The sequence below is a fragment of the Coregonus clupeaformis genome, chromosome 13 (genome assembly GCF_020615455.1).
Source record: "Coregonus clupeaformis isolate EN_2021a chromosome 13, ASM2061545v1, whole genome shotgun sequence".
NCBI classification, from domain to species: domain Eukaryota; kingdom Metazoa; phylum Chordata; class Actinopteri; order Salmoniformes; family Salmonidae; genus Coregonus; species Coregonus clupeaformis.
The window spans coordinates 29,859,553-29,883,495 of record NC_059204.1 but is presented as its reverse complement, the minus strand read 5'-3'; the positions used below and the strand labels follow the sequence as shown (position 1 = coordinate 29,883,495).

The following is a 23,943-nucleotide window of genomic DNA, read 5'->3' as shown; positions in this document are numbered from 1 at the left end:
TTTAATGACTCCAACCTAAGTGTATGTAAACTTCCGACTTCAAATGTATTCATATGAATGCCAACATTAAACACTTGTCTTATACAATCTATGGCATGATCAATGCAATACAAAATGTAAGAAAAAAAAGTATATATTTACACTGGACAAAACACCAAATGAAAGTATGTGGACACTATTATTATTATTTATTATTACCTGAACATCTCATTCCAAAATCATCGGCTTTAATAGGGAGTTGGTCCCCCCTTTGCTGCTATAACAGCTTCCACTCTTCTGGGAAGGCTTTCCACTAGATGTTGGAACATTGCTGCGGGGACTTGCTTCCATTCAGCCACAAGAGCATTAGTGAGGTCGGGCACTGATGTTGGGCAATTAGGCCTGGCTCGCATTCGGCAGTCCAATTCATCTCAAAGGTGTTCGATGGGGTTGAGGTCAGGACTCTGTGCAGGCCAGTCAAATTCTTCCACACCGATCTCAACAAAACATTTCTGTATGGACCTCGCTTTGTGCACGGGGTTATATATCATGCTGAAACAGTAAAGGGCCTTACACAAACTGTTGCCACAAAGTTGGAAGCACAGAATCATCTAGAATGTCACTTTATGCTGTAGCGTTAAGATTTCCCTTCCCTGGAACTAAGGGGCCTAGCCCGAACCATGAAAAACAGCCCTAGACCATTATTCCTCCTCCACCAAACTTTACAGTTGGCACTATGCATTGGGGTAGGTAATCTCCTGGCATCCCCCAAACCCAGATTAATCTGTCGGACTGCCAGATGGTGAAGCGTGATTCATCACTCCAGAAAATGCGTTTCCACTGCTCCAGAGTCCAATGGCGGCGAGCTTTACACCACTCAAGCCGACAAGTGGCATTGTGCATGGTGATCTTAGGCTTGTGTGCAGCTGCTTGGCCATGGAAACCCATTTCATGAAGCTCCCGACGAACAATTATTGTGCTGACGTTGCTTCCAGAGGCAGTTTGGAACTCGGTAGTGTTGCCCATGTTGCTCCTAGACGTTTCCACTTCACAATAACAGCACTTACAGTTGACTGGGGCAGCTCTAGCAGGGCAGAAATTTGACGAACTGACTTGTTGGAAAGGTGGCATCCTATGACGGTGCCACGTTGAAAGTCATTGAGCTCTTCAGTACGGGCCATTCTACTGCCAATGTTTGTCTATGGAGATTGCATGGCTGTGTGCTCAATTGTATACACCTGTCAGCAACGGGTGTGGCTGAAATAGCCAAACCCACTCATTTGAAACGGTGTCCACATACTTTTAGTGTATGTTCAAAGCAGTTATAAAGTAAATCACAACCCAATCTCCAGTAGGATTTTGGTTGTACCATTGGGCTGTTCAGGTGTTCTCTTATCCTCTTCAGAGATGCATGGGCACTTTAGCCTGTAGGAAAGATTAACAAACTATTAAATAATTGTTTTCTCTCATCATTAACATTAGCTAAGTCATTCAGTGTTTTCAATTGCAACTGTTTCATAAATAACCTGTAATAATGCTGAAAGACCAATAAACTAAACTCCAGTATGAGGTGATGCGTATTGCTCACCACTCTCGTTTGTGCATCTGCTGAATGGTCTCTGGTAGAGGATGGCCAAAGCTCTCTGGTAAAAAGGGAATGGCCATAGCTGACAGCACAAGAAAACTCCCCAGTAAAATGTATGGCAAATACTTATAACAGGTACCTTCAGAGAGAGAGAGAGAGCACAATTATTAATGTATTTCAAACATTGCAAGGGACTTGACATAATATATAGCCAGAAAAGCTGAATATGAATGTGGCTCTTTTAAGCACCACTGGTGTGGTCAATTGTTGCATTTGAACTAACCACTCACTCAAGGTCATGATGTAGGGAGCGATGATACTGCCTACCCGAGAGATCATGGCACAGGAGCCTAATGCAGTGTTCCTGATCACTGTGGGATACAGCTCTCCAGTGTAGGCATACATCAGTGCAGTACCAGTGGCCATGCCAAATTTACCCAACATCTCCAGGGCTATGGATAGGCTAGGTAGACCTGGGCCAGAGAGATACATATGGTATTGTTAATCAAAGTCTCAATCTTCTTTTGTGTGCAAAATCAGCAGAGGATCAAATACTTTTTTCCCCCACCTCTGACTACTCAAAGATGACCTCTGGTGGTGTGACTCTGTTCCTCCTGGCAGGTAGCTTAGTGGTTAAGAGCATTGTGCCAGTAACCAAAAGGTTGCTGGTTCTAATCCCCGAGCTGACTAGGTGAAAAAACTGTTGATGTGCCCTTGAGCAAGGCACTTAACCCTAATCGCTCTGGATAAGAGTGTCTGCTAAATTACAAAAATTTGTGCACTATTGGTGATCTTTTTCATGGTTATGATACTGTATTGTGGGACCAAGAACTGCCAGTCAGTCTAGTTTCTGGATGCGTCTCAAATGGCACCCTATTCCCTTTAGAGGGCACTCCTTTGGACCAGAGCCCAATGGGGAAATAGTGTGCAATTTGGTACACAGTCTTACTTGGCGGTACCAGCTGGATGAAGTAGAGCGCTCCCCCTCCTAGCAGCATGCTAGAGGAGGCAGACATCCTCCTGGGTAGGTAGCGCAATAACAGCCAGCTGATGATGTAAGCAGGCACCTCGATGGCAGCAGAGATGAAACAGTTCACATAGGGGTCTCCATGGAGACGGGATGTGTTCAGGGATATGGCGAAGTAGCCCATACTCAGAGTGAACCTGGATAGCACATTGAAAGTATGAAACACGTAAACAATGCAAATATCAGCCATCTGAAGTGAGACTTCTCACAATAGGTGACGACAGCCAGGTAAAGACACTGTAGGTCTACGTTACACAGTATGGACAGTGGAGAGGCAGAGTGAGGTGGTATGGTCAAGGTTGCTTCGTTAACCAGGTTTTGCATAACTTTTTGGATAACATTATTTTGTTTCTTAGTCGCCCCTGCCCCTTCAACCTGATCTTTTGAACTGTTGATGCATTAACATTCCTACTATCTGTTAACCTTATTAAACATTGACCTGTTTAGTTAAGTGAGCTATACAAGTTGTCTCTGAGTGGCGCAGTGGTCTAAGGCACTGCATCGCAGTGCTAACTGTGCCACTAGAGATCCTGGTTCGAATCCAGCCTCTGTCGCAGCCGGCCGCGACCGGGAGACTCATGGGCGGCGCACAATTGGCCCAGGGTAGGGGAGGGAATGGCCGGCAGGGATGTAGCTCAGTTGATAGAGCATGGCGTTTGCAACGCCAGGGTTATGGGTTCGATTCCCACGGGGGGCCAGTATAAAAAAAATATATATATATATGTAATCACTAACTGTAAGTCGCTCTGGATAAGAGCGTCTGCTAAATGACGTAAATGTAATGTCTCTCAATATATGCACTTCCACGTGCAACCCCCCTGTTGTCAAACATCTGTCATGGGATGAGCTGGTTGTGTAAAATAAATACATAATGTTACTATCATTGTAAATTGCTGTACAATTCAGTCTATGACTGCGAGAAACCAAGAACAGCTTCTACTATTACATCATGTTACCGTAACCATGGGGGCCTAATATGGCTGTGGTCAAAGATATTCACAGACTGAAGTTCATGGCAATAGGCCAGTCAATTAGAAGCGGATCCTAACTCCAACTTTCCTGTAAATAATGCCTCACATCAATGGGAGATACAGTATGCCTGAATGGCATGCCATGATCACGAGATAAGGTTAAAAAGAGTAGACTGCGGGAGTGTCCCAGTGTGATCTTGTGGACTGTCATGGTTGCTCACCACACTAGAGACAATATGATGGTGATGTTACGAATGTTGCTGGTCCTCAGGAGGTCCAGAGGACTGTGACGTTCCTCTGGTTTAGGTTTCTCTTCACCCTGTAAAACACAGTGTTAGTAGCACATCTAATCTGGGTTGCCGAAATGAATTCTGTTAACTCAGTCAGACTGCATACCTTTTCAAATATTTCCCTCATTAAAATGCAAATAAATTATTAACATTTTTGACATGCGTTTTTCTGGATTTTTTTGTAGTTATTCTGTCTCTCACTGTTAAAATAAACCTACCATTAAAATTATAGACTGATCATGTCTTTGTCAGTGGGCAAACGTACAAAATCAGCAGGGGATCAAATACTTTTTTCCCTCACTGTACCTCTGACTCCTCAAAGATGACCTCTGGTGCTGTGACTCTGTTCCTCCTGGCAGCGTCTCTTAGTATGGCCTCAGCCTCCTGCACTCTTCCCTGAGAGAGCAGCCATCTGGGAGACTCTGGGATGAACCTGTTGCACAATTAATTTTAAAGTAAATGTCACATTAAGATACACTAAATCTAATACTACAATATTCAAAACAATACCCTAGGTTTCATACACATGATTAAAATAAACCAAGACTGAGGAAGGATCATGGTATAGCCTACATCAGAAGCATTTTCTCATGTACAGTTTATTTCTCATGTAAAAATGTCTATGCATTTTGTGACTGTTTGTGACCTTTGGTTGATGTCTGAGGTGTGTTACCCACAACCTACCACCAGAGGGGGATGTATACCAGGCCAGGTACAGACATAATTAGAAGGAGCGACCTCCAGTCTCGGATGAAGAATGCCATGAGGGGCAGCATCATGTAGCCAAAGGCAAAGAACAGACACACCCCCAGGGTAACGTACAGGACACGCACAGTGCCCGTCAACATTTCTGTACCTGAATAAAGCAATAAATAAACAAAGACATATAGACTTGAGGCTTTATTACCGTTTTACTATATTTCACCCAAGATTGTAAGAATGGTGTCACTTAAACCTGTGATTTGCATGACTTACCCAATACGAACGCTGCCACATAGTTGGATATTTGCCCCAGTCCCACAATGAAGAAGAGGACTGAGAACATTTCCCAGGACTGAGAAAAGACTTGAACAAAGGTAAAGAGTGTCTGGACTGCCATGGTCACAAAAAGGACAGGCTTTCGCCCAAACCTACAAACACACAAGGGATTTAGAGATCAGAAGAGAGGGGACATTCTTCAGTCAAATTATATTTAAATCAAGTTAATATTCCAAAGATTTTATTGAGGAGGATTTTATGAAGCTGCAAATAGGTCTAGTCCATCCATACAATCAACAAAGTTTAGGCTGCACCCCATCACACTTTATTCCTTTATAGTGTACTATGAACTAGTGCACTATAAAGGTAAAAGGGTGCCATTTGGGATACGTCCTTACTGTTTAGTGATCATCATGAGGTTCAGTACCGGTCAGAGAGCTGTCCAGAGAAGAATGAGCCACACAGCACCCCAAGGAAGTACACAGAGGAAGTGAATGGCTGCTTCCATTTGTCATTGCACACTAAGTCAAACTGAAACACAACAGCATTCAGGGAATAGTGAGAAAAAATATTGATGTTATACATATTTGGCGAACAGTCAATTGTGCAGACTTCAGTGCGTTAACATACAACAGAAAATTCCCCTTAGACAAGGCTTCTATGGAATGGGGGAGGGGGGGCCTTAGACAACTTTATTTTAGTTGTCTGTCTAGGTGTTGTTACTCAGGCTTGTATTTCTCTGTGTCATGTGACCTAACTGACTTTGGTCTGTTGAGGAACCTCTTCACACCTCACGCTGATGTGATGGTCACATGGTTTTGAACATAGCCAATCATTCTGTGAGTAGAATGAGATACTAGAGTAGTAAAGTCACTCATTTACCTGAGGTCATCCTGATCTTTTAAAGCATCATCTATTGTATATCAATCAGTAACTCGAGCAGAGCTTTGATACATCCCCATATAATCTTAGGGGCCGATTCCCACTTAGGAATTCACAAAGGTTGGAAGCTCAATAGGCTTTAATTACCTGCCTGTGAATGTGCACTCTTCAAAATCTCCACTCAATGTTGTTGCTAGCACTTGTCCCCAAAAAGTGTACTATCTGGGTTAACTTAGTTGAGTTTACAAAAACGGATCAGATATACAGTAGGTCAACCTCATTGACTGGGGTCTACCATACGGGTGTCATCCCAGATTATAATAAAAAAATAACTTAGAGTTAATGTGTACATTACCCAATATGGCAACCTGAACCTTGTTACCATCCAAGTGAGAGGATAAACCCTCAAGTACACCACAGAGTACATGTAATATCTGCACAGGTGCATTGTAATTACTAGTTGTTACACAGGATTTCACTAGTTAAAATGAAGTGTATCTTGAGGTGTACTTACTTGTAATTATTGTGTACCTACAAAGTATGTTACCCATTCTGACAATCTAATCGTCAGCTTCTGAAAGCGCCATCCAAGTGAGAAAATAAACACACTAATACACAACAGAGTACATATCTGTAATATCTGCATAAATACAAGGTTGTTGCTAGTTGTTACACAGGACCTATAGCAATTTCTATATAATTACTTTTTACTCATTACCAAGTGAAAATACCTACAAACAAAAGATGAGCTTCTAGTTTAGTCAACTTTATTGCAACGTAAAAATACCTTACAAAATAATAAGGATTTGTATTGTTAGATGAATAATTAGATTAAACTAAGATTTCGGCCTACTCAACAACATGTATGGCTTTTTCAAGTTTTATGTGTGCTTGTTTTTGAAAATGGTTGAATTATTAAACTAAACTTAGCTAAACATAGAAATAACTATTCTAGTGGATTACTCAAATCTGTAGCCTATAGTATGGTGAGTAGCCTTGATAGCTAATTTAGAAAAATGGGATTGTCTTTTTCGTCCCTTTTTAACATTACAAGTAACAATGGAAATCGCAAACTTTCTTCATCCATTTCTTTCTTGTAAGCATTTTCCCATCTTTGGGACAAGTCTCTGAATGTCCTTGAGTGGCCCAGCCAGAGCCCGGACTTGAACCCGATCTAACATCTCTGGAGAGACCTGAAAATAGCTGTGCAGCAATGCTCCCCATCCAACCTGACAGAGCTTGAGAGGATCTGCAGAGAAGCATGGGAGAAACTCCCCAAATACAGGTGTGCCAAGCTTGTAGCGTCATACCCAAGAAGACTCAAGGCTGTAATCACTGCCAAAGGTGCTTCAACAAAGTACTGAGTAAAGGGTCTGAATACTTTTTTTAAATGTTAATCAAATTGCAAAAATGTCTAAAAAACGTGTTTTTGCTTTGTCATTATGGGGTATTGTGTGTAGATTGATGACGAAAAAAACAATTTAATCAATTTTAGAATAAGGCTGTAACATACCAAAATGTGGTAAAAGTCAAGGGGTCTGAATACTTTCCGAATGCACTGTATTTTTACAATTCCCTTATCCAAATGGATTACTCATTTGCTATTCTCATGCTTAAAGGTATATCTCCCCAGAGTCTGATGAACTCATGGATACCATTTTTATGTCTCTGTGTCCAGTATGAAGGAAATTAGAGGTAGTTTCGTGAGCCAATGCTAACTAGGGTAGCAGATACCCACAGACTTCCAGACATTGCGCTAAGGCTAGTTAGCAATTGCGCTTGTACATTGTTTCCGCTGCAGTCATTTATATGTGGCGCTGCGCCACGGCAAAATCATTGGCGCCACGCCCAAAAAATATGGAACATGAACAATTATTTCTGCTGAGGTGCACTTAGAAGATGCTAGAACATTCCACATATACTTCTCCTCTGAAAACAAAACGAGTAGTGAATAGAAAGATCGGACTACGCCGTAGTAGAATAGTTTATCTACAGTGCCTTGCAAAAGTATTCACCCCCCTTGCTGTTTTTCCGACTTTGTTGCATTACAACCTGTAATTTAAATGGATTTTTATTTGGATTTCATGTAATGGACATACACAAAATAGTCCAAATTGGTGAAGTAAAATGATAAAAATAACTTGTTTCAAAAAATTCGAAAAAATTAATAACGGAAAAGTGGTGCGTGCATATGTATTCACCTCCTTTGCATATCTAAATAAGATATGGTGCAACCAATTACCTTCACAAGTCACATAATTAGTAAAATAAAGTCCACCTGTGTGCAATCTAAGTGTCACATGATCTGTCACATGATCCCAGCATATATACACCTGTTCTGAAAGGCCCCAGAGTCTGCAACACCACCAAGCAAGGGGCACCACCAAGCAAGGGGCACCACCAAGCAAGCGGCACCATGATGACCAAGGTGCTCTCCATACAGGTCAGGGACAAAGTTGTGGAGAAGTACAGATCAGGGTTGGGTTATAAAAAAATATCTCAAACTTTGAACATCCCTCGGAGCACCATTAAATCCATTATTAAAAGACTGAAAGAATATGGCACCACAATAAACCTGCCAAGAGAGGGCCGCCCACCAAAACTCACAGACCAGGCAAGGAGGGCATTAATCAGTGGCGCAGTGTCTAAGGCACTACATCGCAGTGCTAGCTGTGCTACTTGAGATCCTGGTTCGAGTCCAGGCTCTGTCGCAGCTGGCCGCGACCGGGAGACACATGGGCGGCGCACAATTGGTCCAGCGTCGTCCAAGGTAGGGGAGGGTTTGGCCGGCAGAGATGTGGGTTCGTTTCCCACAGGGGGCCAGTATGAAAAATAAAAATAAAAAAACATGTATGCATTCACTAACTGTAAGTCTCTCTGGATAAGAGCGTCTGCTAAATGACTAAAATGTAAATCAGAGAGGCAACAACGAGACCAAAGATAACCCTGAAGGAGCTGCAAAGCTCCACAGCGGAGATTGGAGTATCTGTCCATAGGACCAATTTAAGCTGTACACTCCAGAGAGCTGGGCTTTACGGAAGAGTGGCCAGAAAGGAACCATTGCTTAAAGAAAAAAATAAGCAAACACGTTTGGTGTTCGCCAAAAGGCATGTGGGAGACTCCCCAAACATATGGAAGAATGTACTCTGGTCAGATGAGACTAAAATTGAGCTTTTTAGCCATCAAGGAAAATGCTATGTCTGGCGCAAACCCAACACCTCTCATCACCCCGAGAACACCATCCCCACAGTGAAGCATGGTGGTGGCAGCATCATGCTGTGGGGATGTTTTTTTTATCGGCAGGCACTGGGAAACTGGTCAGAATTGAAGGAATGATGGATGGCGCTAAATACAGGGAAATTCTTGAGGGAAACCTGTTTCAGTCTTCCAGAGATTTGAGACTGGGACAGAGGTTCACCTTCCAGCAGGACAATGACCCTAAGCATACTGCTAAAGCAACACTTGAGTGGTTTAAGAGGAAACATTTAAATGTCTTGGAATGGCCTAGTCAAAGCCCAGACCTCAATCCAATTGAGAATCTGTGGTATGACTTAAAGATTGCTGTACACCAGCGGAACCCATCCAACTTGAAGGAGCTGGAGCAGTTTTGCCTTGAAGAATGGGCAAAAATCCCAGTGGCTAGATGTGCCAAGCTTATAGAGACATACTAGGGGGGGTGAATAGTTATGCACGCTCAAGTTCTGTTTTTCTGTCTTATTTCCTGTTTGTTTCACACAAAAAATTATTTAGCATCTTCAAAGTGGTAGGCATGTTGTGTAAATCAAATGATACAAACCCCCCCAAAATCCATTTTAATTCCAGGTTGTAAGGCAACAAAATAGGAAAAATACCAAGGGGGGTGAATACTTTTGCAAGCCACTGTATTTAACTAGTCGGGTTGTTGTTGTGTGTTCTATGCGAGATAAATTATTCTCGAGGCGCATTCAAGTTATGAGTGCCATAGGGAGGGAAACGTATTCTGACAAGCAGTCAATGGACAAAAATGATTGCTGTCACAGAGAAAACTGCAGTTTTAATGGCCTTTGTTAAGAGGGGATCCCAGCTTTCCATTCCTACTTTATTTATTTATCAACTCCTAAATATCCTCGAACTGCACCATTTTAAACCCAGTTTTTAGCAACAGCTGGTTAACAAAGCATAGCCTCCCCTCCTCTCAACTAAGGCTTATTTTTGTCTGCTCAATGCAGTCGCAAAGTATTCAAGACTGTCGATAAAGGGTTTGGCAAGACCGCTTGGAAATAAATCTTAATCACCAAAGCTTTATTAAAATATAAAGTTTGAGAATAAAACAGTGAGCTGACATTCCCTTTTTATCTATGCATTGTAGGCAGGCCCACATTATTTTAGCCATGCAGGTCCCATTTTGGATGTGTGTAAAACCCTCCATAGTCTGCATTGTTTTAATATTGTGCAGTGTAATATGCTTATTGACAATGTTTAGCATGTCCATGTTCAGCCATAATGCAATTTACAGTAAGCATAGCCCCTATATCAGTGTGAATGCTATTGAAGCCATGCAATTACTTCGAACAATATGGACTGCAAATGGGTTCAAGTTAACCTACACTACATTACCAAAGGTATGTGGACACCTGCTCGTCAAACATCTCATTTCACAATCATTCATATGGAGTTGGTCCCCCCTTTGCTGCTATAACAGCCTCCACTCTTCTGGCATTGTCATACTGAAACAGGAAAGGGCCTTCCCCAAACTGTTGCCACAAAGTTGGAAGCACAGAATTGTCTAGAATGTCATTGTATGCTGTGGCATTGAAATTTCCCTTCACTGGAACTAAGGGGCCTAGCCCGAACCATGAAAAACAGCCCCAGACCATTATTCCTCCTTCACCAAACTTTACAGTTGGCACTATGCATTGGGGCAGGTAGCGTTCTCCTGGCATCCACCAAACCCAGATTTGTCCGTCGGACTGCCTGATGGTGAAGCGGGATTCATCACTCCAGTGAACGCATTTCCACTGCTCCAGAGTCCAATGGCGGCGAACTTTACACCACTCCAGCCGACGCTTGGCTTTGTGCATGGTGATCTTAGGCTTGTGTGCGGCTATTCGGCCATGGAAACCCATTTCATGAAGCTCCCGACGAACAGTTTTTGTGCTGACATTGCTTCCAGAGGCAGTTTGGAACTCAGCACTCGGCGGTCACGTTCTGTGAGCTTGTGTGGCCTACCACTTCGCAGCTGAGCCGCTGTTGCTCCTAGACGTTTCCACTTCACAACAACAGCACTTACAGTTGACCGGGGCAGCTCTAGTAGGGCAGAAAATTGACGAACTGACTTGTTGGAAAGGTGCATCCTATGAAGGTACCACGTTGAAAGTCACTGAGCTCTTCAGTAAGGCCATTCTACTGCCAATGTATGTCTATGGCGATTGCATGGCTGTGTGCTCGATTTTATAAACCTGTCAGCAACGGGTGTGGCTGAAATAGTGTAATCCACTAATTTGAAGGGGTGTCCACATACTTTTGTATTTATAGTGTATTTAGCAAAGATGGGATAGGTCTACATTTTGTTATTTTGTTTCTGTAAGCCATTTAACAAACTATAACGGACTAACATTGGAATTGTATTTGATTCCAAGGCAATACATAAAAGACCGTAAATACACAACCTGAAGCAACCACATATTTCGCAATGGAGCACGTTCTGATTGGCCAGTGAGGGGCCAAGCCTCGACAAACCCACAACTTGTTTATTCATCAAATTCCAGCCCTTTCGCACGAATGTCAGCAAGTGCACCAATAATTGTGATAGTGAAAATAGAAAAAATATTTCTGACACACCCCTGAACCTATAGCGCTACCGCCTGCACTTAGATTGACCATTGCGTTGTGTTTGTTAAAATAAAGCAGTTTTAGTTAAGCAAGAATAGTGGCAACCAGAGAAAGTGTTACGAGAAAAAAGAAAGTGGTTTCTGTGGGACATACAGGCAGGGGGCTTGTTACTTCCTTCAAACTGCACGCAGAGACATAACAATTGTATCCACGAGTTCATCTGACTCTGGGGAAGTAGATAAAGGGCCTTATTGCCAAAATCCCAAAGTATCCCTTTATGTTAATGGTCAGAATAGCATAGAGAGAAAAGAGCATAAAATGGGAATTACGTTCCATTTAAGCACGCTTAACTCGGGTCAGAATCGGCCCCCAACTGCCCTGGGCATTTTCGGGAGCAGCTTGTAGAGATAGAATGTGTGTACACTCACCTCAGTGACTATGGTGGACTGGTATATATCTTTGCTGTAGCTCCATCCATCCACACAGCGCTCCTGCTCCACTCCAGTGAGGTTGACGTCCAGGCCGGGGATGTAGCCCAGAGCAGACAGGTTTCTGACCACATCCAGCCTGTATCTGCTGCACTTACTCTCCTCCTGCTGTCCATTCACCACCTCTATGGGAATGATGGCATTCCTCCATGCCTGGCTCAGGTTGCCTGAGTCTGGGATAAAACAGTGGTGCGGGGGGCTGTCCCCCAGAAAGATCACGGAGAAGGCGCTGAATCCATTGGGAATGGTGCTGGCACAGAGCAGAAAGAAGACAGTCTGTTGAAAGTGTCCCCACTCCCCCAGGAAGGCTGTGGTATCCTCATAGCCTCTCATGCTACCCCAAGGCCACCTCTTATGGCTGGGTGTTGTAGCAGAGTAAAGCTGCACCTGTAACCTGTAACCTTTAACTCCTGCCTGGCTTCCTCACCACACCTTAACTGATCTCTAAGATAGTAATGAGGAGTCTATGGCAGCCAGTAATCTAAGGCAGCCAGGGAGCACTCTTTTCATTCTCTGCTCTGACATTTGTCTACATAACCCCATCACACTAATGATTTACAGCCTCTAGCATCGGCTAACTGTCCATATCTGTGTAACTGACTGACTGGCACTCCCTCAGACACTTTCAGACTGGGACCAAAACACCCAACCTTAAACCAACCTGGCCTGTATCTAAAAACTTCCTCAACTAGAATTACCATTTTTAGCAGTGTAAGCTGCGCCAAGATGTAAAATAGATTGTTTAATATAGCCGAATTTGAGTTGTATTACTGTACCTAGCTGGCCGAGACCTTCCCACAGCGAGAATACAGTCAAGTGAGCCGACATTCGCACTCGTGAATGTTTGTGCGCGAATACACAACACTTTACGGTATCGAGTGTTTTCTGGTTGGGAAAAAAAGTCAGAAGCACTCTCATGAACACTGCACAAATAGAGACGATAGCTACAAATCATTCCAAGCAAACAGTTTGAAGCACACTTATTCAATGTTCCATAATCAAAATAATACCAAATAGTTTATTTCATTTTCGTGCCTAACCAAAAATTACTTTGATATCACGGGTAGATTGAGGCAGTAGCCTAACGGGGGTGCTGTTAAGCAAACACAGACACACACACACACACACAGCTTCACAGCATGATTTGAGTGAGCTGTGTGTGCCACTAGCAGATCAATTATCCATTGTCATTAACATTACAAATCATAGCATTCCCATATTATGCTAGCTCCAACATTGGAAAAACACTAGTTTACTGTATATTACAGTGAACTGTTAGGGAACCTAATTCAATTTTAACACAGTAAAAATGGATGGTAAACATGTTGTCATGTGTGACACTAGTAGAGCACTTATCCATTTCATTAACATTGCAAAGCACAATATTAGAAAAAATCTAGTTTACTGTATATTACAGTCAATTTTGAGGTAACATAATTAAATTTTACCACAGTAAAAATGGATGGTAAACATTTTGTCATGTGTGACACTAGTATATCAATAATACAGTGTGATTAACATGGTACACCATAGGTTCCTTGTGATCCAACCAGACTGCTGGAAGAGAGAACCAACTCCGTGAGGACAGGACACATACACCAATTCTCTGTAGCCTCTTGCATGGTGTTCATTTAAATAATTGCCCCTTAGAACTCTCCCTAAGATTATAACCTCTCCTGTCTCTCTATTTCCCTCTCCCTTACAGGTTTCCTAGGGGAACTATGAGGTGCAGACACAAGAGAGAGGCATTAGGCAGATAACAGGAGAAAAGCGAGGGAGGGGATGCAGGGGAGGGGAAACAGAGAAGAGGTGTTTCCCAGCGGCTGAAGACGCGCCCGAACCAGGCCTCTGCACTCCTGATCTGAGGACACACACAAACACGAGTTATTTGTATTTCTTTGTATAGTGTAGTATAGTTCTTAAGCTATCTAGAACGGTATCATGTTGAGGGTTAAGACAATGGGATAATTCTGTAAGATGATCCGGAAAGCACATTTTCAGAAAGTGTCCCACTTTGCCAATTATCACCCTACTTAAAAGGGGAAACTATATTTCACAGATTCAGTCAGTCAGTCTATGTACTGTCTACTCATTATTATTTATCTTGTGGATGTAAATTCTGGTGTTATATGTAGAATAATAGATGATAATTTGGAAAGGTGGAATTATATAATATTGTGTTATATTATGTTAATCCTACTACTACTACTAATAATAATAATTGACCATTATGTATTTATACCTGTATATTTTATATTTTATTATTAATTTGTTTTTCTAGCCATTTACCAATGCTGTGTTGATAATTTAGTTGAAATATTGATAACGCTTTTAATATTTCAGATTTTTCTTTTATTTTTTATCGTCACAAACCCAGTGCACTTGACTTGGGTAATAAAAGATATTCCCAGTTCAAAACCAAACCCTAGTATATATACAGTGAGGGAAAAAAGTATTTGATCTCCTGCTGATTTTGTACGTTTGCCCACTGACAAAGACATGATCAGTCTACAATTTTAATGGTATGTTTATTTGAACAGTGAGAGACAGAATAACAACAAAAAAATCCAGAAAAACGCATGTCAAAAATGTTATAAATTGATTTGCATTTTAATGAGGGAAATAAGTATTTGACCCCTCTGCAAAACATGACTTAGTACTTGGTGGCAAAACCCTTGTTGGCAATCACAGAGGTCAGACGTTTCTTGTAGTTGGCCACCAGGTTTGCACACATCTCAGGAGGGATTTTGTCCCACTCCTCTTTGCAGATCTTCTCCAAGTCATTAAGGTTTCGAGCCTGACGTTTGGCAACTCGAACCTTCAGCTCCCTCCACAGATTTTCTATGGGATTAAGGTCTGGAGACTGGCTAGGCCACTCCAGGACCTTAATGTGCTTCTTCTTGAGCCACTCCTTTGTTGCCTTGGCCGTGTGTTTTGGGTCATTGTCATGCTGGAATACCCATCCACAACCCATTTTCAATGCCCTGGCTGAGGGAAGGAGGTTCTCACCCAAAATTTGACCGTACATGGCCACGTCCATCGTCCCTTTGATGCTGTGAAGTTGTCCTATCCCCTTAGCAGAAAAACACCCCCAAAGCATAATGTTTCCACCTCCATGTTTGACGGTGGGGATGGTGTTCTTGGGGTCATAGGCAGCATTCCTCCTCCACCAAACACGGCGAGTTGAGTTGATGCCAAAGAGTTCCATTTTGGTCTCATCTGACCACAACACTTTCACCCAGTTCTCCTCTGAATCATTCAGATGTTCATTGGCAAACTTCAGACGGCCCTGTATATGTGCTTTCTTGAGCAGGGGGACCTTGCGGGCGCTGCAGGATTTCAGTCCTTCACGGCGTAGTGTGTTACCAATTGTTTTCTTGGTGATTATGGTCCCAGCTGCCTTGAGATCATTGACAAGATCCTCCCGTGTAGTTCTGGGCTGATTCCTCACCGTTCTCATGATCATTGCAACTCCATGAGGTGAGAACTTGCATGGAGCCCCAGGCCGAGGGAGATTGACAGTTATTTTGTGTTTCTTCCATTTGCGAATAATCGCACCAACAGTTGTCACCTTCTCACCAAGCTGCTTGGCGATGGTCTTGTAGCCCATTCCAACCTTGTGTAGGTCTATAATCTTGTCCCTGACATCCTTGGAGAGCTCTTTGGTCTTGGCCATGGAGAGTTTGGAATCTGATTGATTGATTGCTTCTGTGGACAGGTGTCTTTTATACAGGTAACAAGCTGAGATTAGGAGCACTCCATTTAAGAGTGTGCTCCTAATCTCAGCTCGTTACCTGTATAAAAGACACCTGGGAGCCAGAAATCTTTCTGATTGAGAGGGGGTAAAATACTTATTTCCCTCATTAAAATGCAAATCAATTTATAACATTTTTGACATGCCTTTTTCTGGATTTTGTTGTTGTTATTCTGTCTCTCACTGTTCAAATAAACCTACCATTAAAATTAAAGACTGATCATTTCTTTGTCAGTGGGCAAACGTACAAAATCAGCAGGGGATCAAATACTTTTTTCCCTCACTGTATGTGATATATTGTATTATATTATTTTATACTAATACAATTATTATTATTTTATCTATAAAAAGATATGGAGCAAAAGTATTGCCACCTGTTTTCAATACTCCGGCACCCTCCACTTGCGAGGATAACAGCACAGCTTTTTTATAAAATGTTTTATCAGGTTGGAGAACATATTGGGAATTATCTTTTAGTTTTCACCTCCACTATTCCTCTATTATTTTCAAGCTATAACATATCAAATTAATTATAATTCTTTAAAAAGACTGAAATTAAGTCAGTCAAAAAAACATATCATATTACATCATATTCACCCACAGTAAACATGTGTATCTTCTTTCTTACATGATTATGTATTTGGATAGAAAGCAAGCATATAATGTCACAGGAAGGGTATAGCTGGCTCTAAGTGTGTGTGTCCTCAGATCAGGAGTGAAGGGGGCTGTTTCGGGCGTGTGTCTTCAGCCCCTGGGCAACAACTCTTCTCTGTTGTTCCTCCCCTCCATCCCCTCCCTCGCTTTTCTCCTGTCATCTGCCTGATGCCTCTCTCCTGTGTCTGCACCTCATAGCTCCCCTAGGAAACCTGTAAGAGAGAGGGAAATAGAGAGACAGGAGAGGTTATAATCTTATGGACAATTCCAAGGGGCAAGTATTGAAACGAACACCATGCAGTGTGTGTCTTTTCCTCACAGAGTTGGTTCTCTCTTCCAGCAGCCAGGTTGGAGTCTCTTCTGCTTCTCTTCGGTCTGTTGGCGTAGATTGGTGTAGATACGTAGAATGGTGTAGATACTCCTCTCCTCTCATCTTCTTCAACTTCTCCCCCAAGATCACAAGGAAGCAATGGTGTGCCATGTTAATCACAATGTCTTAGTGATCTACTAGTGTCACACATGACAACATGTTTACCATCCATTTTTACTGTGTTAAAATTGAATTAGGTTCCCTAACAGTTCACTGTAATATACAGTAAACTAGTGTTTTTCCAATGTTGGAGCTAGCATAATATGGGAATGCTATGATTTGTAATGTTAATGACAATGGATTATTGATCTGCTAGTGGCACACATTTTTTTAAAAGTATACCAGACATTTTAACACTGTTTATATATATTTTTACATAGGGGTCATAAAAGTTCACTGTAATATAACTACTTAAATTTTTTTTTAAAATAATGGTGGGATAGACCAAGAGTAGTTATTTAACACTTTTTAACATTTTAAATCAAACAAAAAAAAATATCAAGCTCCCTTAGATCTTGCTGTGAAGTTGTGTGTGTTTGTATGTCATGACTGTAAACACATCTTGCTTTAACAATTTAACATGTGCTAAACAGCACCCCCGTTAGGATACTGCAGCATATGCAGCCTCACCCTAACCGTGATATCAAAGTAATTTTTGATTAGGCGCGAAAATGAAATAAAATAATTGGTAAATTCTGATTATGGAAGATCGAATAAGTGTACTTCAAACTGTTTGCTTGGAATGATTTGTAGCTATTGTCTTTAGGAATGATTTGTAGCTGTCGTTTATCTGTGCATGTCGGTGCATCCGACTCAGTTTCCCAAACAGAAAACACGGGATACCGTAAAGTGTTGTGCATTCACGCATACCTATTCAGGAGGAAACTGAAAAGTGGATGGCATAACAGCGTTTTGCGTGTCGGCAAAGAGGAGAGGAAGAGAGCCTCACCTCGACGGTAAATCTGTATCACCCCAGCAGGTGGTTTTTTCGTTGTTTCGCCCACCGAGACGGCTATGCATATTCATGACATAAGGCTAGTTAGCATAGCATTTCTCTCCATTGAATACATGAGGTTGACGTCAACAATCCTCATAGAATCTAAAAAATATATTACAATAATGAGAGGTATCAACCAATCCAAAGAAAGGGTACGCGGGCGCTAGACAGCCCTCCGTGCCGCTTTGTGGACAACGACTCTGTTATGATGAATGTAACATTTGTTTTGAGCTTCAATTATTGCAAATTTTCTCAGAAAAAGTATAATTCAAAACTGACTGCTCAGGCAAATTTGCGAACTGCTAAACTTGTAACCAATCGGAACTGCCGTACATACGGGAGTTCTGATTGGTTCCAGGTATGTACAATGGGCTGCTTCTATCTACTATGTAAACACAGCCTCTGATCTGCTGGCAGTGTGTTAGTAGGAACTAACGTTAGCTCCCAAAGGCCGAAATAAGAAAAATATCTGTTTTCGAGTGTACTTGAAATATGCAGTATGCAATAGGAAGGGTCTTGATCACATGAAGAGATAACTCCGTTGACCATTTAGCCATTTTATTGAAAGCTAGCCAAAGTTACAGTTGACAAGCCTAGCCAGCTAATACTGTAAACGTAATGTGTCTGCTCAGGAAACGACTGTTTAATTAGTTATCTCTGTCAGTGAATTCAATTTTGAATCAGGTTTTGGCATGATTGTCTCATTTCAAGTAACTAGCAACGACAGCTGCATATGCATATTAGCCAATACATATTGCATACCTTGCAATACGATCATCTCTAAAAACACTTGTACAATATGCTCTGCAATGAGATAACCAGTTTGATTTCTAAACCAGATGAGATCTCAAATAGCAGCTGCCCAATACCATGGTGGGCATGCATAATGTTGGATGTACTGGAATATAAGGTATTGATAATGATAAAGAGCCTGTGGGATTATAGAAAAAGCAGTTGGGAAATTAATGTTTGAGTTTCACTAAATGTTCAGTGAATGTGAGTATATTTAGGTGGTTTAAATTATTAACTGTCCTACAAACCTACATTTTAGTCATTTAGCAGAAGCTCTTATCCAGGGCGACTTACAGTAGTGAGTGCATACATGACATACCTTTTTTTCTCAGTGGGAATCGAAACCACTATTTGGGGCGTTGCAAGCGCCATGCTCTACCAACTGAGCGACACGGGACCTACTAACTACGGGATTTCTACTAACTATGACATGTTTTCCATAATGTACATTCCATGCATATACACTCATGCTCAAAAAAATAAAGGGAACACTTAAACAACACAATGTAACTCCAAGTCAATCACACTTCTGTGAAATCAAACTGTCCACTTAGGAAGCAACACTTATTGACAATACATTTCGCATGCTGTTGTGCAAATGGGATAGACAACAGGTGGAAATTATAGGCAATTAGCAAGACACCCCCAATAAAGGACTGGTTTTGCAGGTGGTGACCACAGACCACTTCTCAGTTCCTATGCTTCCTGGCTGATGTTTTGGTCACTTTTGAATGCTGGCGGTGCTTTCACTCTAGTGGTAGCATGAGACGGAGTCTACAACCCACACAAGTGGCTCAGGTAGTGCAGCTCATCCAGGATGGCACATCAATGCGAGCTGTGGCAAGAAGATTTGCTGTGTCTGTCAGCGTAGTGTCCAGAGCATGGAGGTGCTACCAGGAGACAGGCCAGTACATCAGGAGACGTGGAGGAGGCCGTAGGAGGGCAACAACCCAGCAGCAGGACTGCTACCTCCGCCTTTGTGCAAGGAGGAGCAGGAGGAGCACTGCCAGAGCCCTGCAAAATGACCTCCAGCAGGCCACAAATGTGCATGTGTCTGCTCAAACGGTCAGAAACAGACTCCATGAGGGTGGTATGAGGGTCCGACGTCCACAGGTGGGGGGTTGTGCTTACAGCCCAACACCGTGCAGGACGTTTGGCATTTGCCAGAGAACACCAAGATTGGCAAATTCGCCACTGGCGCCCTGTGCTCTTCACAGATGAAAGCAGGTTCACACTGAGCACATGTGACAGACGTGACAGAGTCTGGAGACGCCCGTGGAGAACGTTCTGCTGCCTGCAACATCCTCCAGCATGACCGGTTTGGCGGTGGGTCAGTCATGGTGTGGGGTGGCATTTCTTTGGGGGGCCGCACAGCCCTCCATGTGCTCGCCAGAGGTAGCCTGACTGCCATTAGGTACCGAGATGAGATCCTCAGACCCCTTGTGAGACCATATGCTGGTGCGGTTGGCCCTGGGTTCCTCCTAATGCAAGACAATGCTAGACCTCATGTGGCTGGAGTGTCAGCAGTTCCTGCAAGAGGAAGGCATTGATGCTATGGACTGGCCCGCCCGTTCCCCAGACCTGAATCCAACTGAGCACATCTGGGACATCATGTCTCGCTCCATCCACCAATGCCACGTTGCACCACAGACTGTCCAGGAGTTGGCGGATGCTTTAGTCCAGGTCTGGGAGGAGATCCCTCAGGAGACCATCCGCCACCTCATCAGGAGCATGCCCAGGCATTGTAGGGAGGTCATACAGGCACGTGGAGGCCACACACACTACTGAGCCTCATTTTGACTTGTTTTAAGGACATTACATCAAAGTTGGATCAGCCTGTAGTGTGGTTTTCCACTTTAATTTTGAGGGTGACTCCAAATCCAGATCTCCATGGGTTGATAAATTTGATTTCCATTGATAATTTGTGTGATTTTGTTGTCAGCACATTCAACTATGTAAAGAAAAATGTATTTAATAAGATTATTTCATTCATTCAGATCTAGGATGTGTTATTTTAGTGTTCCCTTTATTTTTTTGAGCAGTGTACATTCGAACACCATCACAAATAGTGTTTCACCATTTATTGAGTACGGAGACCTCTCTCAGGCAGTATTTGAAGCATTTAAATATAGTGTAACCTACCAATCAATGTATGTGGATGACACAATCTTACAATGCTGCAGTCCAGAAATGAGAGCTTTACCATCTATGCCAAAAGCCTGGGCCTCTGATGGAGACTGTGGAACTGTCAGAACAGATGCTTTAGTATTCCTCCTTCTCTCTAGCATTTGTGTGCCCCGGCCCCATAGGTGTATTGAAAGGATCCCACCCTGGTCACCCCAGGAAGAATAACTGCTGCTTGTGGCAGCCATTTGTGAGAGAACCAACCCCTCAGCTTTGGGTTCTCAATCCATGGTCTGTTGGTTTTCAGTTCAACAAGGTTATTTGTCCTTAACCATAGAGGACCTGGCAATTCTCCGGAGGAGACCAAGGACCGTTTCAGTGTGTTGGCCAAGCCCGTTGTCCTTTTGCCTCTATAGACACACACCCCCACCCCTCGTCTTACCAGACGTAGCTCTTCTGTCTTGCCGATTTACGGAAAACCCAGCCAACTGTATATTATCCGTGTCGTCGTTCAGCCACAACTCGGTTTCAGTGGATGCTATTGTTTACGTGAGAACTCCCCCTCAAGTGCGGCAATTTCAAATTCAGAGAAGTCCACCATAAAGTGGCTGGGATCCCAGTCCGGGTTCCAGTCCTTGAACACACGGAGGGACTCTCTTACATTCGATGTTGTCTTTGTCTGTGTGACAACTGCATAACAAACATTGGTTCGGACACACAGAAAACACAGTGGCACAGAGTACCGGCAGGTCTTGTAGGTTGCGTCTTAAAGAAACATATGTTGGGCATATAGGTTTAGTAGTCTCTTTTGTCAGGCAGCCTGCATGCACAGCAGTTTCATGGCCCCTCGTTGACCTGGTATGGCCTGTAAATCAAATCAAATCAAATCTTATTGGTCGCATACACATATTTAGCTGTAGTGGACCGAGCAGCCCAGCTCGGAAGACCATTTATCAACCAGGGCCTGTGGAAGAGGCAATGACCCGTTGCATAGACATACAAAACAATGACTATTCATTCTGAATTACTAACGGAACAGACTAATATCCCCTAACATCGCCTGTCCTGTCAAATACATATATATTGCTGCACCTTCAAATTTTCCTGGTCAATGTTGGACTCTTGTGCCCTTCTTGATCTTAAACATTACATTTCTTATGTCACTGTCAGTTGGGTAATACCGCCTACGGGTAGGTGGAGGGGGCTGTTCTCCACAGAAAAGCTCTTCTACTACAAAGGTGTTTAGATGATGATTCATTTCAGTCATCTTTCTCACACCCGACAGAGTCAGCTGCTCTATCTTCTCTCTCAGCCTGGCATCTACAGCTTCCCTAACATCAGCTGCCTGTTGGATGAAAAATGCATGGGTTTATCACAAAGGGGTAAGTGCTCCCATGAGTAGGTAAGGGGTTACTTACTCAGCATTCTTAAACACTGCATTCAGAAAGTATTCAGACCCCTTGACTTTTTTCCACATTTTGTTACGTTACAGCCTTATTCGAAAATTGATTAAAAAAAAAATTTGCCCTCATCAATCTACACACAATACCCCATAATGATAAACCTAAAACAGGTTTTTAGAATTTTTTGCAAATTTATAAAAAACAAAAACCGGAAATATCACATTTACATAAATATTCAGACCCTTTCCTCAGTACTCTGTTGAAGCACCTTTGGCAGCGATTACAGCCTCGAGTCTTCTTGGGTATGACGCTACAAGCTTGGCACACCTGTATTTGGGGAGTTTCTCACATTTTTCTCTGCAGATCTTCTCAAGCTCTGTCAGGTTGGATGGGGAGCGTTGCTGCACAGCTATTTTCAGGTCTCTCCAGAGATGTTCGATTGGGTTCAAGTCCGGGCTCTGGCTGGGCCATTCAAGGATATTCAGAGACCTGTCCCGAAGCCACTCCTGCGTTGTCTTGGCTGTATGCTTAGGGTCGTTGTCCTGTTGGAAGATGAGCCTTCGCCCTAGTCTGAGGTCCTGAGTGCTCTGGAGCAGGTTTTTACCAAGGATCTCTCTGTACTTTGCTCCGTTCATTTTTACCTCAATTCTGATTAGTCTCGCTGCCGCTGAAAAATATTCCCACAGCATGATGCTGCCACCACCATCACTGTAGGGATAGTGCCAGGTTTCCTCCAGACGTGACGCTTGGTATTCAGGCCAAAGAGTTCAATCTTGGTTTCATCAAACTCCAAACGGGCTGTCATGTGCCTTTTACTGAGGAGTGGCTTCCGTCTAGCCACTCTACCATAAAGGCCTGATTGGTGGAGTGCTGCTGAGATGCTTGTCCTTCTGGAAGGCTCTCCCATCTCCACAGAGGAACTATGGAGCGAGAAATTGCCAAGAAACTGAAGATCTCGTACAACGCTGTGTACTACTCCCTTCACAGAACAGCGCAAACTGTCTCTAACCAGAATAGAAAGAGGAGTGGGAGGCCCTGTTGCATTAAATAGTACCCACAAAACACCAGTCTCAACGTCAACAGTGAAGAGGCGACTCCAGGAGGCTGACCTTCTAGGCAGAGTTGCAAAGAAAAAGCCATATCTCAGACTGGCCAATAAAAAGAAAAGATTAAGATGGGCAGTCTGAGATATGGCTTTTTCTTTGCAACTCTGCCTAGAAGGTCAGCATCCCGGAGTCGCCTCTTCACTGTTGACGTTGAGACTGGTGTTTTGCGGGTACTATTTAATGAAGCTGCCAGTTGAGGACCTGTGAGGCGTCTGTTTCTCAAACTTTTTACGTCATTTAGCAGACGCTCTTATCCAGAGCCACTTACAGTTAGTGAGTGCATACATTCTTTTTTATGTTCGTGGGAATCGAACCCACAACCCTGGCGTTGCAAACGCCATGCTCTACCAACTGAGCTACATCCCTGCCGGCCATTCCCTCCCCTACCCTGGACGACGCAGGGCCAATTGTGCGCCGCCCCATGGGTCTCCCGGTCATAGCCGGCTACGACAGAGCCTGGACCAGGATCTCTAGTGGCACAGCTAGCACTGCGATGCAGTGCCTTAGACCACTGCACCACTCGGGAGCTACAATAGCCATTTACAACATTACCAATGTCTACACTGTATTTCTGATAAATTTGATGTTATTTTAATGGACAAAATAATTGCTTTTCTTTCGAAAACATTTCTAAGTGACCCCAAACTTATGAACGGTACTGTATATACACACACACATCTTTTTAAAATATATTTTCCTTTATTATTTTCCGCTAACCCTACCACCACTCCC

At 42.9% G+C, this 23,943-nt stretch overlaps 1 protein-coding gene and 1 long non-coding RNA gene across 3 annotated transcripts; both read right to left on the bottom strand.

Annotated features, from left to right (window-relative positions):
* Positions 1–1,210: 1,210 nt before the first annotated feature.
* Positions 1,211–12,829, bottom strand: LOC121579225 (solute carrier family 22 member 5). Its single transcript, XM_041893626.2, has 10 exons — positions 11,952–12,829; positions 5,258–5,361; positions 4,828–4,982; positions 4,537–4,708; positions 4,159–4,285; positions 3,784–3,881; positions 2,514–2,728; positions 1,855–2,037; positions 1,568–1,703; positions 1,211–1,404 (listed from the first exon to the last, which is right to left on the bottom strand). Exons 1-10 carry the CDS (start codon positions 12,342–12,344, stop codon positions 1,314–1,316), a joined length of 1,674 nt encoding a protein of 557 aa, XP_041749560.2. The 5' UTR covers positions 12,345–12,829; the 3' UTR covers positions 1,211–1,313.
* Positions 12,830–16,083: 3,254 nt separating this feature from the next.
* On the bottom strand, positions 16,084–17,868 carry LOC121580168. Of its 2 annotated transcripts, none has more exons than XR_006002991.2 (3): positions 17,739–17,868; positions 16,739–16,861; positions 16,084–16,631 (listed from the first exon to the last, which is right to left on the bottom strand). It is a non-coding gene; the product is annotated as an uncharacterized LOC121580168 (long non-coding RNA). The 2 variants fall into 2 exon arrangements; XR_006002990.2 differs by lacking the exon at positions 17,739–17,868 and adding an exon at positions 17,660–17,730.
* Positions 17,869–23,943: the final 6,075 nt, after the last annotated feature.

Excerpts from the sequence above, each read along its gene's own strand:
- LOC121579225 (XM_041893626.2), bottom strand. The coding sequence starts at position 12,344 with ATGAGAGGCTATGAGGATACCACAGCCTTCCTGGGGGAGTGGGGACAC. Across the intron at positions 4,286-4,536 it reads GTATACATCCCCCTCTGGTG|GTTCATCCCAGAGTCTCCCA; the intron begins GTAGGTTGTGGG and ends ATTGTGCAACAG. Across the intron at positions 2,729-3,783 it reads ATCATATTGTCTCTAGTGTG|GTTCACTCTGAGTATGGGCT; the intron begins GTGAGCAACCAT and ends TGTGCTATCCAG.